Source organism: Gobius niger (assembly GCF_951799975.1).
Source record: "Gobius niger genome assembly, chromosome: 8".
In the NCBI taxonomy this organism is placed as follows: domain Eukaryota; kingdom Metazoa; phylum Chordata; class Actinopteri; order Gobiiformes; family Gobiidae; genus Gobius; species Gobius niger.
In genome coordinates this window covers 10,468,852-10,486,118 of record NC_136859.1, presented here as the reverse complement: position 1 = coordinate 10,486,118, position 17,267 = coordinate 10,468,852, and the positions used below count along the sequence as shown (strand labels likewise).

The 17,267-nt window shown below is 44.4% G+C and overlaps 1 protein-coding gene across 2 annotated transcripts in view; it reads left to right on the top strand.

Annotated features, from left to right (window-relative positions):
• ddr1 (discoidin domain receptor tyrosine kinase 1) overlaps positions 1 to 17,267 on the top strand; it is a 95,667-nt gene that overhangs the window by 46,851 nt on the left and 31,549 nt on the right. For both annotated transcript variants that reach the window (XM_079561309.1, XM_079561310.1), the window contains exons 4-8: positions 3,527 to 3,602; positions 3,749 to 3,901; positions 7,257 to 7,404; positions 10,013 to 10,115; positions 13,916 to 14,102. In XM_079561309.1, coding sequence (XP_079417435.1) covers positions 3,527 to 3,602; positions 3,749 to 3,901; positions 7,257 to 7,404; positions 10,013 to 10,115; positions 13,916 to 14,102 — 667 coding nt within the window. The remainder of the gene's footprint in view (positions 1 to 3,526; positions 3,603 to 3,748; positions 3,902 to 7,256; positions 7,405 to 10,012; positions 10,116 to 13,915; positions 14,103 to 17,267) is intronic.

Sequence of the window (17,267 nt, the reverse complement as noted above, 5' to 3'; positions counted from 1 at the left end):
GTGAACAAGACCCCGAGATACTTGAACTCCTCCACTTGAGGCAAGGACTCCCCACCGACCTGAAGAGGGGAAGCCACCTTTTTCCGGTGGAGAACCATGGCCTCGGATTTGGAGGTGCTGATCCTCATCCCGGCCGCTACACACTCGGCTGCAAACCGCCCCAGTGCGCGCTGAAGGTCCTGGTTCGTTGAAGCCATCAGAACAACATCATCCGCAAACAGCAGAGATGAGATCCTGAGGCTCCCAAACCGGACACCCTCCGGCCCCTGGCTGCGCCTAGAAATTCTGTCCATAAAAGTAATGAACAGAACCGGTGACAAAGGGCAGCCCTGGCGGAGACCAACACGCACCGGGAACAGGTCTGACTTACTGCCGGCAATGCGAACCAAGCTCCTGCTGCGGTCATACAGGGAACGGACAGCCCTTAGCAGAGGGCCCCGGACCCCATACTCCCGGAGCACCCCCCACAGGGCACCACGAGGGACGCGGTCGAACGCTTTCTCCAGATCCACAAAACACATGTGGACTGGTTGGGCGAACTCCCACGAACCCTCGAGCACCCGATGAAGGGTGTAGAGCTGGTCCAGTGTGCCACGACCAGGACGAAAACCGCATTGTTCCTCCTGGATCCGAGGTTCAACTATCGGCCGGATCCTCCTCTCCAGCACCCCGGAATAGACCTTACCGGGGAGGCTAAGGAGGGTGATTCCTCTGTAATTGGAACACACCCTCCGATCCCCCTTTTTAAAGAGAGGGACCACCACCCCGGTCTGCCAATCCAGGGGCACTGTCCCCGACCGCCACGCGATGCTGCAGAGACGTGTCAGCCAAGACAGTCCTACAACATCCAGAGACTTAAGGTACTCAGGGCGAATCTCATCCACCCCCGGAGCCTTGCCACCAAGGAGCTTTCTCACCACCTTGGTGACTTCAGCCCCAGTGATGGGCGAGCCCACCTCCGAGTCCCCAGCCTCTGCTTCCTCATTGGAAGACGTGACGACGGGATTGAGGAGGTCCTCGAAGTACTCCTTCCACCGCCCGACGACATCCCCAGTCGAGGTCAGCAGCTCCCCACCCGCACTGTAAACAGTGTTGGTGAAGCACTGCTTCCCCCTCCTGAGGCGCCGGATGGTTTGCCAGAATCTCTTCGAGGCCGACCGATAGTCTTCCTCCATGGCCTCCCCGAACTCCTCCCAGACCCGAGTTTTAGCCTCCGCGACCGCACGAGCCGCAGCACGCTTGGCCTGCCGGTACCTCTCAGCTGCCTCAGGAGTCCCACAAGCCAACAAGGCCAGGTAGGACTCCTTCTTCAGCTTGACGGCATCCCTTACTTCCGGGCGCCACCACCGGGTTCGGGGATTGCCGCCGCGACAGGCACCAGAGACCTTACGGCCACAACTACGAGCAGCCGCATCGACAATGGAGGAGGAGAACAGAGTCCACTCTGACTCCATGTCCCCCGCCTCCCCCGGAATCTGGGAGAAGCTCTTCCGGAGGTGGGAGTTGAAGACCCCACTGACAGAGGGATCCACCAGACGTTCCCAGCAGACCCTCACAACACGCTTGGGCCTGCCAGGTCTGACCGGCTTCCTCCCCTGCCAGCGGATCCAGCTCACCACCAGGTGGTGATCAGTTGACAGCTCAGCCCCTCTCTTCACCCGAGTGTCCGAGACACGCGGCCGGAGGTCCGACGACACAACTACAAAGTCGATCATCGACCTCCTGCCTAGGGTGTCCTGGTGCCACGTGCACTTATGGACACCCTTGTGCTCGAACATGGTGTTCGTTATGGACAAACTGTGACTAGCACAGAAGTCCAATAACAGAACACCACTCGGGTTCAGATCGGGGAGGCCGTTCTTCCCAATCACCCCCTCCCAGGTCTCACTGTCGTTACCCACGTGGGCGTTGAAGTCCCCCAGCAGAACAATGGAGTCCCCAGTCGGAGCACTATCTAGTACCCCTCCCAGGGACTCCAAGAAGGCCGGGTACTCTGCACCGATGTTGGGCCCGTAGGCCGAGACAACGGTGAGAGACCTGTCCCCGACCCGGAGGCGTAGGGACGCGACCCTCTCGTCCACCGGGGTGAACTCCAACACGTGGCGGCTGAGCTGGGGGGATATGAGCAAACCCACCCCAGCCCGCCGCCTCTCCCCGCGGGCAACTCCAGAAAAATGGAGAGTCCAGCCTCTCTCCAGGAGTTGGGATCCGGAACCCAAGCTGTGCGTGGAGGTGAGCCCGACTATATCTAGTCGGTATCTCTCAACCTCCCGCACAAGCTCAGGCTCCTTCCCCCCCAGTGAGGTGACGTTCCATGTCCCGAACGCCAGAAGCTGTGCATGCGGACCAGGTCGTCGAGGCACCTGCCTCTGACTGCCACCCAGTCCTCTTCGCACCCGACCCCTACGGATCCCTCTGCGGGTGGTGGGTCCACAGGAGGGCGGGCCCACGTCGTCCCTTCGGGCTGTGCCCGGCCGGGCCCCGTGGGCAGAGACCCGGCCACCAGACGCTCGCGTTCGGGCCCCAACCCCAGGTCTGGCTCCAGGGTGGGGCCCCGGCTGCGCCATGCCGGGCGACGTCACGGTCCTTGAATGTCGTACGTCCATTGGGGTCTTTACAGATCCTCTTCTGTAAAATGTAATTAGCATTTATGATAATGGTGCAAAACATTTGAAATATAGTTTAAAGCAGGGGTAGGCAACATCAGGCCCGGGGGCCAAATCCGGCCCGCCAGCACAGAACTTATGGTTAAGAGGTTAAAACATGATTCCATATGTGTTCATTCATAAAGCAATGTGTTTCAGTGAGAGTCTACAATGTAAATAACCTTCAAATAAAAGAAAAAACAAAACATAAAAAAGCATCTCCAAACTTTTGACTACTGTATGTACGTGAACTGTCTTTGATTCAAATACATAAAATAATAAATAGATTTTGAAAGCTATTAGAAAAATCTCAAGCGTTATTATGATGGTGTTTGATGGTGTTTCTGATCAGAACGACTTCAGAATACAAACCTCAAAATTCTTTCACTTTTAATCTGGTTCAAAGTAGAAAGTATAGATGTATCGAAGTAAAAGTGAAATGACAACATCAGTAAAGAAAGACAAATTTGTAGTAAGTCCTTTACTGCACGTAGAGAATGTATTCAATCATGTTTAAGAAGGATCGTTTTTCATATTATTACTTCCTTTGTCTTCCCGCTGTAATTTATTCCCCAGCCTTGTTTTCTGTTGCCTGTTTCCAGCCAGTTTGTTTGCCACCTGTGTGTGTGAGGCAATTCCCCAGTTATTGTTGCACACCGCTGGCCTTTTTATATGTAAATGCTCCAATATTTGTGTTAGTGAAACATATTGGACTGTACTGAGCTCCTATATATCTGTCACGGATGTTGTTTTTCCATATCATTCAGCTTTAAATGTAGTTAGTGCCGCTGGAATCTAAGGAGCTTTACAGCCGCCTTACATAACAACAACTTTTTCTCTCTTATTATATCCACAAACTTTAAATCATCCTCTCGTGTCAGGCTGAGCACTGGAGAGGGGGATGGAGCCTGGTGTCCCGCAGGAGCTGTCTTCCCGTCGGGATCGGAGTATCTTCAGGTGACATTATTTATTCCTCTCTGCTTGTCTACATATTCATAAAAACTCAGTGGTAGAGCTTGGGCTGAACTTTTTTTTCTTTTCTTTTTGACATTGATTGATTGATTTAATGCTCATTATTTTTTGATGGCGTGTTTTCTCCCTAGGTGGACCTGCGTAAGCTGCACTTCCTGGCTCTGGTGGGGACTCAGGGGCGTCACGCTGACGGGCACGGACGAGAGTTTGCCCGAAGTTACCGACTGCGTTACTCACGAGACGGAGTCAAGTGGATGACATGGAAAGACCGCTGGAGCCAAGATGTAGGCGACTCCTTGTGCTTCAGTTTAATACTTATACAGTCTATTATGATCGGGCAAAGTCTGTGTTAGAGATGATTGCTTCCTGTCTACTACTAGTTCCTTTTAACGCTTTCGGACTCAGGCTGCACAATACGATGGAAAATGGAACGTTTTTACTATACATTTTGGCATTGACAGCACTAGTGGCTCTCAAACTGGTAGTGTGTGGACTTCTTCAGGTTGTTCTCAGGATTACCTTAGACTTTCTTCACTTGAATTAGATAATACAACCGTGACAATTTTTTAATAATAATAATAATACATTTTATTTATATTGCACTTTACATTTCAACGAAACCTCAAAGTGCTACAACAGAAGAATAAAATCAGATAAAAACAAAATGAACATTCACATAGTAAAACAAAGCAGCAAACAAACAAATTAGTCCGAATAGGCCTTTTGAAATAAATGTGTTTTTAAAGGCCTCAACACTCTGGGGAGCCCTCAGGGTCTCTGGCAGGGCATTCCAGAGTCTAGGGGCAACTGCCTTAAAGGCCCTGTCTCCCATTGTAGAGAGTTTGGTCACGGGCTGGTGAAGGGTGTGGGTGAAAGTGGACCGTAGGCACCTTGTGGTGGTGTGTGGAGCAACTAGCTCAGTGAGGTGCCGGGGCTGTTCCATGGACACACTGGTATGTGAGGAGGCAGATTTTGTAGTGGATTCTGTAATGGATGGGCAGCCAATGAAGGGACAGGGGTGATTTGGTCATATTTGCGCCTCCTCGTCAGGATCCTGGCTGCACAGTTCTGGATGTGCTGGAGCTTCAGCAGGCTCTTACCAGGGATCCCGACGAGGAGGGCATTGCAGTAATCCAGCCTGGAGGAGACAAAGGCATGTACCAATTTCTCAGCGTCTGATTTTTTTTTTTACAATTTTCATGACGATACCATAACATTGAAGAGCTAAAAATAGCTATTTGGTGACTAAAATGTGACGAGATGTTGGCACATGGCAAATTGAGTGAATTGACTTGAAACAGAGATATTTAGGCATTTGCCTCTTCCCATAACGTTAGTGCCTGTAGAGGAGAGAGGAGGAGAGAGGAGGAGAGAGGAGGAGAGAGGAGGAGAGAGGAGGAGAGAGGAGTAGAGGAGGAGGAGAGAGGAGGAGAGGAGGGGGAGAGGAAGAGGAGAGAGGAGGAGAGGAGGAGGAGAGAGGAGGAGAGGAGGGGGAGAGGAGGAGGAGAGAGGAGGAGTAGAGGAGGAGAGAGGAGAGAGGAGGAGAGAGGAGGAGAGGAGGAGGAGAGAGGAGGAAAGGAAGAGAGAGGAGGAGAGGAGGAGGAGAGAGGAAGAGAGAGGAAGAGAGAGGAGGAGAGGAGGAGGAGGAGAGAGGAGTTCATCAGAAAGGGCAGTGTTTCATAAAAGACGCATCTTCTCCGTTTTTAGAAAAAAATCTGTAATTTTGATCAAAACTAGCCTCTGTTTAGCTTATATTTCTCAGAACTGAGGCACATAAAATTAAACTGTTTTCACCTAAAAGAGCTTAGAGTCTCATCTTTCAAATGAGTCATAACATGTGTCCAGAGCTATAACAATAGAATACACTGTGGTGCTACAAATAACAGAAAAACAGCGCGGCACTCAATGTGTTAATAAGTTTATGTTGACAAAATGAGACGAAAATGGGAGGACGTGGTTCATCAGACCGTTCGCTCCCAGAGCTTTTGTGCGGAGCGGGAGATCACACTCGCTACACGAGTCACCGAGCAGTGGCTTTAGATCAGGTGGGCTCACATGCTGCAGGCTGCGCCCCTCTCTCCCTCACACTCCAGTCTGCGTCGATAGCTCTATGGTCTGAGCGACTGACAGTGATGTCACAGGGATTTTATCTCTCCTCATGACAGTTTTCCCCCAATTAAATACAGTAGTTTATAATGGCAGATAGCATGTTGATGAATGAATGTGCAGACGGCGCTGTTAATTAAAAAAATCTCAAAGCGATGATCAGAGAATGAGGAGAGCGGCTGCTTTTGGAAAAAGTCACAATGACACTTCTGCCTTTTGTGGTGTATTTTAACTGTCACAAGCTTACTGTAGTACAGCCTGTCAACCTTCATCCACATTTCCTTATTTTCCTTATTTATTGAAATACATTTTTATACTATTAATTAGTACTTATTTTCCGTTTTATAATGAAACTGAATAAGACTAAAACTTGACTAAAACCTTATTGAGTTTTCGTCTGACTAAAATGTTGCCTGGCCACCCAGATGCTCCTCCTTAAAGCTTTCTGTTTTCTTCTTCTCGTCTTCATCTGCTTTAAATAATTTGGAAAATATAAACCGGAGCAAGAAACCACGTTGGAAGCGTTCCTTGTGAAAAAGGACTCTTACCTGCAACGTATCCAGTGTTGCTCTAATTGGTTGATCCCGTCTGTCAATCACACTCACTGGGAAATCGCTGAGATCACGCTCGCTCCCAGACTACATGTCTTTGAAATATTTTTGAAAAAAGCATGTAGTTTGGCAGGTCAGGCAAACTAAAACTTAAACTAAAACTAAAAGCATTTTCATCCTAAAGACTAAGGCTAAGAGGGCTGCCAAAGACAACACTGAATTAGAGACAACTGAATTAAAGGGACTATACGTTTAGTTTAAAAATGTTAAAATTATGTATTTTCCTCCCCCTACATGTTCCAACAATGTCCTTATGTGTAGAATGAGCCCAGATCTATTCACAACAACTGTCTCTAAAATCCCAAAACGCATTACTTGCCGTCATGCACAAGCTTAATATAGAAGGTGCAGTTACACCTATGACCTGAGGTGGCAGTAGTGAGTATAAAATGGCCAACTTGCATCTAGCCCATTTAATGCTTTTAAGTTTGGTGTTTTTTTCTGGTGGTTTGCATCCAGTTTATTTAAACAAACAGCACCATACACTCATATTGCAGATGTCAAAACATATATTTTTATTTAATGATGTCTCGATGTTCTCCTTTTTTACCCAGTTCACCCTTAGTCCACCTTTTAGACTTGGTTTGGCCCTGATTGGATCTTTACTAGTGGTGCTACTTGGAGGGTCAAATAATTCATAAGATGGTACTTGGTGTAAAAAGTTTGGGAGCCACTGAACTAAATCATCTCCCCACAGAATGTTCCACTTGTAAGCAATATCTTTTTAAAGTACTGAATTAGGAGCAAAACAAGGCTAATATTCAATGATATTTGCATGCATTCCTTGCCTTTGAATGAGGCTGCGAACATCGAGTTGGCTATTTGCAAGAGATATGAAGCCAATATGAAATGATCCAAACAAGTTTAATCTCCGGGACTGTCTAAAACATGAACACGAACTTAAGTGATGTTTCTTGTCCAGGTGGTGCAGGGGAATGAGAACACCTACGACGTTGTACTGAAGGACCTGGGCCCTCCCATCGTGGCCCGGATGATTCGCTTCCACCCATTGTCCGACCGCGTAATGAGCGTTTGTCTTCGCGTGGAGCTCTACGGCTGTGTGTGGAATGGTAAGTGATGCACCAAACGCGTAAACTATAATTTGCAGCCGAACTTGTTGTGTGTAATCTCATTTTCCAATATGCGGCGTCGACCTCCTCCGTGTTGCAATAGGAAATCTGCCCCATTGTAATGATCGTATCTGCATGTTTTCCTCATACATCCAGAGCATTGACTCGTAGCATTTTCGTCAAATTTACAACCTCCTTGGGGTTTTGCGCCACTAAAAAAGAAGCCACACAATGATAGATGGTGCTATTCCCAATGTTTCCCGAAGCACAACACCGACTTAGGGAGTATTTATGGCTGGTTCACCTCCTCTCTTGCCCCATCCTCCGCTGCCATCAGTAAATCAATGCTGTCAGGGAAGCTAAAAATCCGCGGGGAGATCGTCTTTGTAAAATATGTCCCAATTGGGGATTCCGAGGCACTGCTTCACAGTTTATCTACAAGCAACACATTACGCACTTTGTATTGGATGTCAAGTGTTGGGCATTTTCAGTCCCTTCCTGTATCAGATTACTGAGTATGTTTGTTTAAAGGAGGCTGTGCTAGACATGGGGTCTCCAACCTGCAGCTCTCTAACATTTCCCAAAGTAATTCAACGTCTATAGAAGCACGATGAGTCAAATTTGAGCATTTTCTTGGTAAAACAAAGGAATCAATTCATATTTATAGATGCAAACACTGACTTTTTGTGCACAAATTCTCATAGTTGTTAATGTTCAGTTATTCCAGCACGAAAATGAACAGGATTGCACTGAATGGATTGATGAAATGGAAATACAGCGTTTTTAGCCCCTATAATGTCCTCTGCTGTATTGGTAAGATGTATTATTCATCTGTAGGGAATTACACGCACTGGTTCATGTGTAATTTTAAAGTATTGAATGAAAATATGCTGCAATATCTCCACAGTTCCTTGCTGTATTTGGCCAGTAATTACACGACTCGCAGTACAAACTCTCTGCTCCTCCTGGGGCTCCTCGGGGATGGCGTTTAGTGTTTTGGCTGCAAACTCCTGGAATAGCAGCATCAATTCAAACTTAATGGGACAATATTGGTAAATGGTTTCAACTTCTTTAGCGCTTCTCCACCTACAGTCGAAGCGCTTGTTAACATGGGGTATAATGTAAAATCAACTTTTCAGAGCTTTTCACTAGAGATGCACCAATCCAGGTCTTGCTTCCGATACCTATACCGATACTGGGGTTTGAGTATCTGCTGATATTAACCGATAGCAAGAGACTTTCTGAAAGTGGCTGCAAGTGAATGTCCCTCTTTTATCCATTGTGAGATCAATAAAGCCGTATCTTTTCTTGCCAACCAGATGTTACAGATCAATGATAAATTATATCTATTATAAACTAACAGAAAAAACATTACACAAGGATCAATGGACTTTTTCTACTAATTATAATTGGGGTTATGATAGCTCCGTAGGCTGCATTAACTCATAGAGTGATCAGATCATTACAACTTGTGCATCACAAATATAATATCAGTTATTGTATTTCATAAACTAAAATACAAACACTTGGCCACTCCAGCAGTGGCTATTTTATCTAATTAGGTCCAATTATAAGATCGGCTTCGATTATTTGCCCCAGCATTAGCATGCTGCCGCCAGCATTAGCATACTGTTGCTAGCCACGGCATTTTGCGGGGTGATCAAAAATACGTTTGCGCAGGTTAAACATAACTCAGCGATTGAATTCCCCTGTTCAGCTGATATTTAGCCGGTTAAAGTTGAGTTTTTAAGGCGGTGAGAGCCAAAACTGTTGTTTGATCAGTATCATTTATTTGTTGCAAATACCTGATATTGTATTTTTCCAGTATCGTCTCCAATATCCGATACCAGTGTCTGTGCATCCCTACTTTTTATCATGTTACAATGTTGTTTTCTGACCAAAAACAGACCTGGGCTGTGTTCTGAGCCGCTGCCGCCTCTTTGAGTAATCGTTGGATCTGCTTCAGTGGCTACTCTGAGCAACACATCAACGATCAATATTGCATTCCAACCAACAAAGTGTAAGATATTGATAAAGATGAGAAGAGCAAAATACCCCCACTTTAAAATCACGATTCCTCTCACAGTGCACACGGTAAACGCCTCCAGGCCTTTGAAAGCAGACTAAAATATGAAATGTATCACATGCATTTCAGAGCATGTTTGCAGACGCCTTAATCTCCTGGGCTTGTTTAAAATGTTCACGTTGAGCTTGATATTGACAAGAAAAGCAATATATTGCAACTTTAATCACATTTGTTCACAAAACCATCCAGTCCTAACAAAAGCCTTTCATTTATTTTTACTCCAGGCACCGTGCACACTCACCCCACGCTGTAATTGCACTTTGAAGTCTTGTTTATTATCGGTCACAGAAAGGAGCGCTCTGGCCTGACGTCACTCCAGTCTCGGCCTGATTAGCTGGAGATCGCAAGACGCCGGATTGAGTTACAATGTTTAATGATTTGGAGCATTTAGAGCCTTCTGAACAGAACTCGTTTGTTTTTTTCCCCCCCCCAGTCTTTGTCTGCTTCTCCAACTCACTGCTTTGTTCTAAATGCATGAAATGTTCTGAGAATACGTAACATGCCTTTGCTTTTGTTTTACAGATGGCCTGAAGGCTTACACGGCGCCATTGGGTCACGTCATGCATCTTTCTGGCCTGCCTATCTACCTGAATGACTCAACCTACGATGGGAGCACAGAGCAGGGGTGGGTTGCACTTTCTCCACATCCTTTGTACGGCCATTGAAGATGCAAATGTAGCTCATTTGTAGAATAGAGTCAAAGCTTTTTCTCTCTGCTTTGCTGTGCCATTTTACACATATGCTCACGTAACGCAATTTCGTCCTCTCTCTGTGCTTTACTCGTGGCCGAAATGACTGTAAAACTAACTGAACTGAGCAAACACTTCAAACAGCATCAACAGGCAGCTCGAGTCAAAGCTTTTTCCCTCTATAAATGAGCAGCTTGTTTTTGTTTTTGTCGTTATCTTTTGTGCATATTTCAGAGGTTAAAAACCAGTCCTGTTACTAAGCTTGGATGATTTTGTCCAAAATGTGCACCTTCGTGATTAATTCTCAGATAACAGGACTTATAAGACTGGCTTCTATAAAAAATGAACATAAAAATGATAGTCCTTTGGCAGCTCTTTGAAATGAGCAGATGCCAAAGATCCGGGTCCCATTAAAGAGCCATAAATCCCCCCTTGTTGCAACATCCATAGAGTTACAGTAGCCAAGCAATACTTTAGTGAAATATTCAAAGGACCACAATCCCGCAAAAGTGACTATTTATTTTAGCTTTAAGCCATATCATAATGTTATCCCTCATCAAAAACACACCTGGAGTGTTGTTTTGCTCATTTCAATATTAATGCATTTTTAATTGATCTCAAAAGGCACTTCTGTAACCATCACACGGAGTAATCCACTGAGCTCCTCAGGGTTTAAAGCCCAGGCAACTTCACCAAACTTCAGATTAGTCCATGGCCAAACTCTCCCCCCTGTGCACTTTGCCCATGGCTATTATTGCTTTCAAACTTTAATTTTGAACTCCATGCCTTTTCAGCAGAGTGGCAGGGACAGATTGATGCCCTCTGCTGCCGTTCTGTGTATTTTTTTACATCTTAACCTCTTAACCCCCACCTGAACCGAGCTCATTTTCTCTGGTTCGTCTTTACCCAAATCTAAAGGCTTAGTGTCAAGTGTCAACGGAAATGAAATGAAAATGAAGATGAAAATGCAACAAAAGAGGGACAAAAATGTGATGAAAAAGGGGAAAAAAAGTGACGAAAATGTGTGATGAAAACGTAAAACGAAACCCAACAAAAAAAGCGATGGAAACGATGTTTTTAAAAGTGACGACAACTCAGCAACAATGTGAGGAAAGAGCTCCATTTAGATTCATTTCATTTCAAATGAGGAGCTACACTGGTCTATAGGCTGTAAGCTCCAGTCGAGAAGCTTTTAGATTTGGGTTAAGCCGGTTAAAGTGGGGGTTAAAGAAAGACACCAGAACTAGTGTCACTTGATGCTTTTAAATCACTTCAAACGCTGTAGGCGATAAACAAATAAAGCTCTTCTTCTAATTCTACTTCTTCTTCTTCTTCTTCTTCTTCTAATTCTTCTTCTCCTTCTAATTCTTCTTCTTCTTCTTCTCTTCCTTCTTCTTCTTCTTCCTCTTCTAATTCTTCTCCTCCTACTAATTCTTCTTCTCTTCCTTCTCTTCTTCTTCTTAGTTCTTCTTCTTCTAATTCTTCTCTTTCTTCTCTTTTTTTACTTCTTCTCCTCCTCCGTCCTCTTCTTCTTCTTCTTCTTCTAAATCTTATAACAAAGTCTTTAACCTGTAGATATTTTACTGTATTTTCTTGATTCAAAGTGAGATTTCATGTGAGTGTAACCTGTGTCTGTCTTTGCTCTGCCTCTTGGTCCTTTTTAGTCTCACTGAGTTTTATCCTGGTTAAATTAAGATGAAAAAAAAAATATATATATATATATATATATATAAATGGAGTGGCCACCCAAGCTCCCCCTGTAACGCAATGAATGATAAGCCTTAGTAGTATTTGCATAAGTGGGGATTGACCATCATCAGTAGAAGTATTGTTAATTCTCCCTCCTCCTTTCCCCTCACAGTATGACGACACATTCTTGACGTCTGTTGAGGTTCTGTGGCTGCGGTCAAAACTTTCAACACTGTTTTCCGCTGATTTCCAAGATAAAAAAAATCCCCCGGGGCTTTGGCCGATAGCACTCGTCACATCTGTTAGCGCTAGCTCGGATAGCTCTCCTGAAAGTTGCTCCGGTGTCCGCCTAATCGAAAGGGAATTACATTATTTCTTTTAGGCGCTTGGGGATTTGAGGCGTGTTTCCTGGCCATAATGTTCTGGCATGAAAAATTTGGACGGATCCGCGCTTACATCGTCTGGGTGGTTAATGGAGCTGAAATGTTTTGCCGAAGCAGGCGAGCTAAGAACACTTTCTGATGCAATCCAGACGTCCTCACAGCAGATGTCCGTCCATGTGTGTAGGACCTGAGCTGCATTTATGCGTTTAAAGACCCATTTTTAGGACAAATCGAGCTTTTAATCATGCTCTAATGTTTTTCCTGCATGAAAAATCATACCTGGAGTTGTGTTTTGCTTCATTCATGCATGTCTGAGTAATCCTGCAGTCTTTCTCCCTCTCGAGACATACATCACTCTCTGTTCCAAAAGGTCACTCCGCGATGGTTTCTCTGAGCATTTCTGAGCTCAGATTGCCTTCAATACAAAAAAAGATCTTGTTAATACCTACCAGCTCATACAGATACATGATTCAAGTTATAAAACATGAGATACCAATACAATTACTGAAAGTTATCTAAACTAACTAACTAACTAAAAAGTTCCATGATCTTGGGAACTCTCTTAACCCCCGCCTGAATGGAGCACTTTTTCTCCAGTTCGGATTTGCCCAAATCTAAAAGCTTTTTGAAAAAAGCTTCTAAACCGAGACGAGAACAAGGATGAAAACACAACAAAAAAGTGACTAAAACATGAGTTAAGAGTGATATAAAAGCAACATAAAAGAAACCGTGACAAAAGAGCCACAAAAAAGTGACAAAAATGTGATGATATACTGACGAAAACATGACATAAAAGTGAGAAAAACCAACAGGAAAAAGCAACAAAAATATGACCAAAAAAAAAATACAAAAACACACGATCCGTTCTGCAGGGCTAAGCTTTCAAATTAGGGGTTACACTGGCCAAGCTCTCCAATCAAGAAGCTTTCAGATTCGGATAAAGCCGAACTGGAAAAAATACGATATAGGGTATCGGCTACAAATATCCGATCCGAACCAGTTTTCACCTTAAAAACACAACTTTCATTGAAGTTGTGTTGGTGAAACTTTAACCAACTAAATCTAAGTTAATATGGGTGTGCTGCATGTCAGTTTAAAGCTTAGAACCCGGAGAATCCAATCGCTGAAATAGTTTTAGCCTCCGCAAATGTATTTTTGATCGCCCCGCCAAATGCAGCAGCTAACAACAGTATGCTAAAGTTAGTGGGAGCATGCTAATGCTAATGAGAACTAATCAAGTCTGGGTCAGAAACTATGACACAAATACCTTAAGGAGCCTAATAAAATAAAATTAAAGTTGTTTATAATAATGTAACCTGAAGCTTATCATACCCAAGGATATTTAGTGCAGAAACGTCCATTGATCCTTGTTAAATGTTTATCCAAAGGTTTATCAATAGATATTATTGATAATTAATCTATTTGATCATGACAATAACATATGACTTTATTCAGCTTAAAATGGAGAAAAGAGTCAATAAAATGTTTCATTCAGAGAAAGCCACTTTTAAGAAAGTCTCTTGGTATCGGTAATTATTGGATATCGGCCGATACTCAAACCCCAGTATCGGCATTAGTATCGGCTCCAAAAAGCTGGATCGGTACATCTCTAGTTAAAGCCCCCTTCACCTCAGTTACGCCCTGTCTGCTGTGTCTTTGTGCAGGATGCAGTTTGGGGGCCTGGGGCAGCTCTGTGACGGGGTGCTGGGAGGAGATGATTTCATCGAGACCAAAGAGCTGCGGGTTTGGCCCGGATACGACTATCTGGGCTGGAGTCGGGAGGCGCTCGGACAGCCCAGTGTGGACATCGAGTTTCACTTCGAGAAACCGCGGATTTTCCACAATATGCAGGTACAGTTTGTTAAAGTTATCAGAAGAGTACAGAGAGTGAGTGAAAGAATGAACTTATGCCAGTGTGGTTTTAGCACATATTTAAAAGTATCGGGTAAACAAAGCATTCGGGTTCAGTTCCCAGGCCAGGTGGGTCTCTTCTGTGTTGCGTTTGTATATTTTCCTCATGTCTGGACGGGTTTCTTCTTGGCTCTTTGGTTCTCCCCATCAATCTAAAATTGGCACAAACCACGCAGCTAGGTAATGCCAAGAACCTGGTTCAAGTTCCTGGGATGGGCCCCTGGTCGCCCACAGACAGGTTGCTCTGAGGCTCTGGTTGAAGAATGAGTCAAATGCTGAGGAAAAACTTCCCTACAGGAACTAAAAAGTCTACAAATGCGATAGAATATAAATAAAGTAAAGTGATTTAGGTTTGTTGATTAGATGAGTTAAACTATGGTAATGACACAGGTCAACTACGGCGTATCGTAAATGCAAAGACAATAATCTCTTTGTGCTTTCGCTGCTGATGAGATCCTTAATTGCGGCTCAGCGGCTCCGGCGCCTCAGAGCGTGACCTCCATTACAAACCCAGAGTTATGTTGTTTACCTCAGTGTTCACAGCAGTGACACACTTAACGATCCATCTCAGCTCAAGTTTCATTTCAGTCTGGAGCAGCCCTGTATCCATCTAATTAGTTTTAATGTCCCATTGTTTGTCATGGGACGGCGCGTCTGTGATTGGGAATGCCACTGAGTTGCATCACAGGCTGTTTGTGCGGCTTTGGGGTTGGATTGCGGAGCCACAGAGGAAGATGATAATATGAAACAAGCCGGAGAGAGGCTGAGGGGACGTCAGCTTCGCTCTGGACGTGGACTGGAATGTGGGTTTGGGTGGAACAGCGACACATGTGCAGGTCCCAGCCCATTCTCTACATTTCTGAATGGTCTGCTCCATCTACTGCCCTCATTGTTGTCATAAACGCTCAGAAGTGGGTGCAGAAAGTATTCAGACTCCGTTTAATTAGTTTCAGTTTATTATATAGCATTCTGATAGTTGAGTTTCATTGCATTTTTGTGGTAAAAACTCTACTGCAACTATAATGATGATACATGAAAGATAGACTTGAATGTTACCATTATCTCTGCTCCTGCATGTAGTTGCTTTCTGAGTCATTGTTCTTTTGCTTTTAAAGCGAGACACGGCAGGTGAAAGTATTGAATTTTCACACAGTTGTCGAAGTGGAGATTTTTGCTAGTTTTCTCTCTTAACATCTCAGTTTTCATGTCAGAGTATGAAAAAGACAAAACTTACCCCGTGCGATGCTTATTTTATGATGTAGCCTCTATGTCGCTTCGCAAAGCCAGCTTTCCCTCGCGCATTCATTCACAAATATTGACTCTTTTTTTTCTTTACATCACGTGTCCTGCAAAGGGTCAGGGAGATGATGCTATAATCCAAATATGGTATTTTTCCTACGAAGAGACACTCGGTACGGAAGAGCGGAGAAATATATCGCTGGTTAGAGCTTTAGGGCTCTCAAAATGAGGTATTTGCTTCACTCTTGCGACGAAATAGCCACTAATATTTTTATCTAATTCCCAGCCTGATTTATTCAGCTTTGAACCCCCCAAATAAACAAGGGAAATTTTGAGTTTTTACAGATTTTTTTCCACTTATGTTTAGCTTATTCAATAACAAAACAAATTATCCAAAATCCCCTCTGACCGTGTTTTTGTTACTAATAATATGCCACAAAAGCCATACATTAAAATCTGGGTCTATCCATTATTTAGATTAAAGGGATATTTCAGGATTTTTGACATAGGGTCTCATTTCTTAGTTATCCAGAGTGTTGCTGAGTTCTGGAGATATATTTTTTTTAATTCATGCAGTTCTTATATTTGAAGAGTTTCGTGGCGCTAGGCTAGTGCAAGGCTAGCACATTTCTACAGTATCAGCTAGCCTGCATTAAAAACAGTCTGACCCGCTCCACAGTGCACCTGAGGCAAATCACTTATAACGCCAGACTAACCATATAAATGTCTGTGTCGATATTTTTTGGAATATAACTATATAACTATTTTCTAGCAGATCACTCCGCCTGTTTTTAATGCAGGCTAGCTGACACCGTAGAAATGTGCTAGCCTTGCACTTGCCTAGCGCCACGAAACTCTGAATTAAAAAAAATATATCTCCAGCAATCAGCAACACTCTGGATAACTAGGAAATGAGGCCCTATGTCAAAAATCCTGAAATATCCCTAAGTATAACATAAAATGATATCAAACTTGCAATACATTTTTTTCTCATATTTATATCAGGAATGTTCAGCGAAAGTTTCAAGTTGATATCTCTAACTTCTCCCTCTTCACCTCTAGTGTCTCCTCAAACCTTCATGAAAGTCGTCCTTTGGAAAAGTCCAACGATTGTAAATGATTCAAGGTTTTTTTGAATACTTGATACAACTGTGCATTCTCAAACTCCCCCCAAAGGTTTTTCTTCATGTTCTCTGAGACTCGCCTTGTTTTCTCCTGCGGTTCGAACTCACCACTGAACCTCAGCTCACACTCTTTGTTTTGCTGACCCGGGTGAGCGCATGTGTCGGAAGACTCCGAACCCCGGGTCAAGTCAATAAAAGTGGGAACACGGACCTCGCTTTGGCTTGGCTCGTCTCTGGAGGGGGGGCGGGGGGGGTTTTCTCTCCCCATAGCACCTCTGCTCCTCCTCCACCTTTTAGTCAGCCGAAACCCGTGTTTGTTACAACTTCGACAGAACACAGCTTTCTGACACCGGGGATCCTCAATCACTTTTAACTTTGCGCTCAGACTTTGGGGAATTCGGGACTTTACGCTGAGCTGTTTTGGAGGAGGGTTGTAGTGTAGTGGGGGTCGCGACTGGGAGAAAACATATTTACGCTGTACTTAATGTCGCGTTTTTCTCAGGTCATTCACATTGTTTATCGGGGGGGGGGGGTCGCAGCCTGACAGCTTTGGAACATTTAAGTTGGGAATTTGGAAAAGTTTGAGCTCTGCCTGAACTCAAAAGCACTTAACCCCCCGCTGCCAGCTCCAGTCTCAGACATGGACAAAAAGCAGCAAAAAGACAGAAAAACGTTTAAAGGGCCATATTCTGCTAAACGTTTCTCTCTTTTGCTCTTATGCTCAAGGTTGTTTTTGTTACTT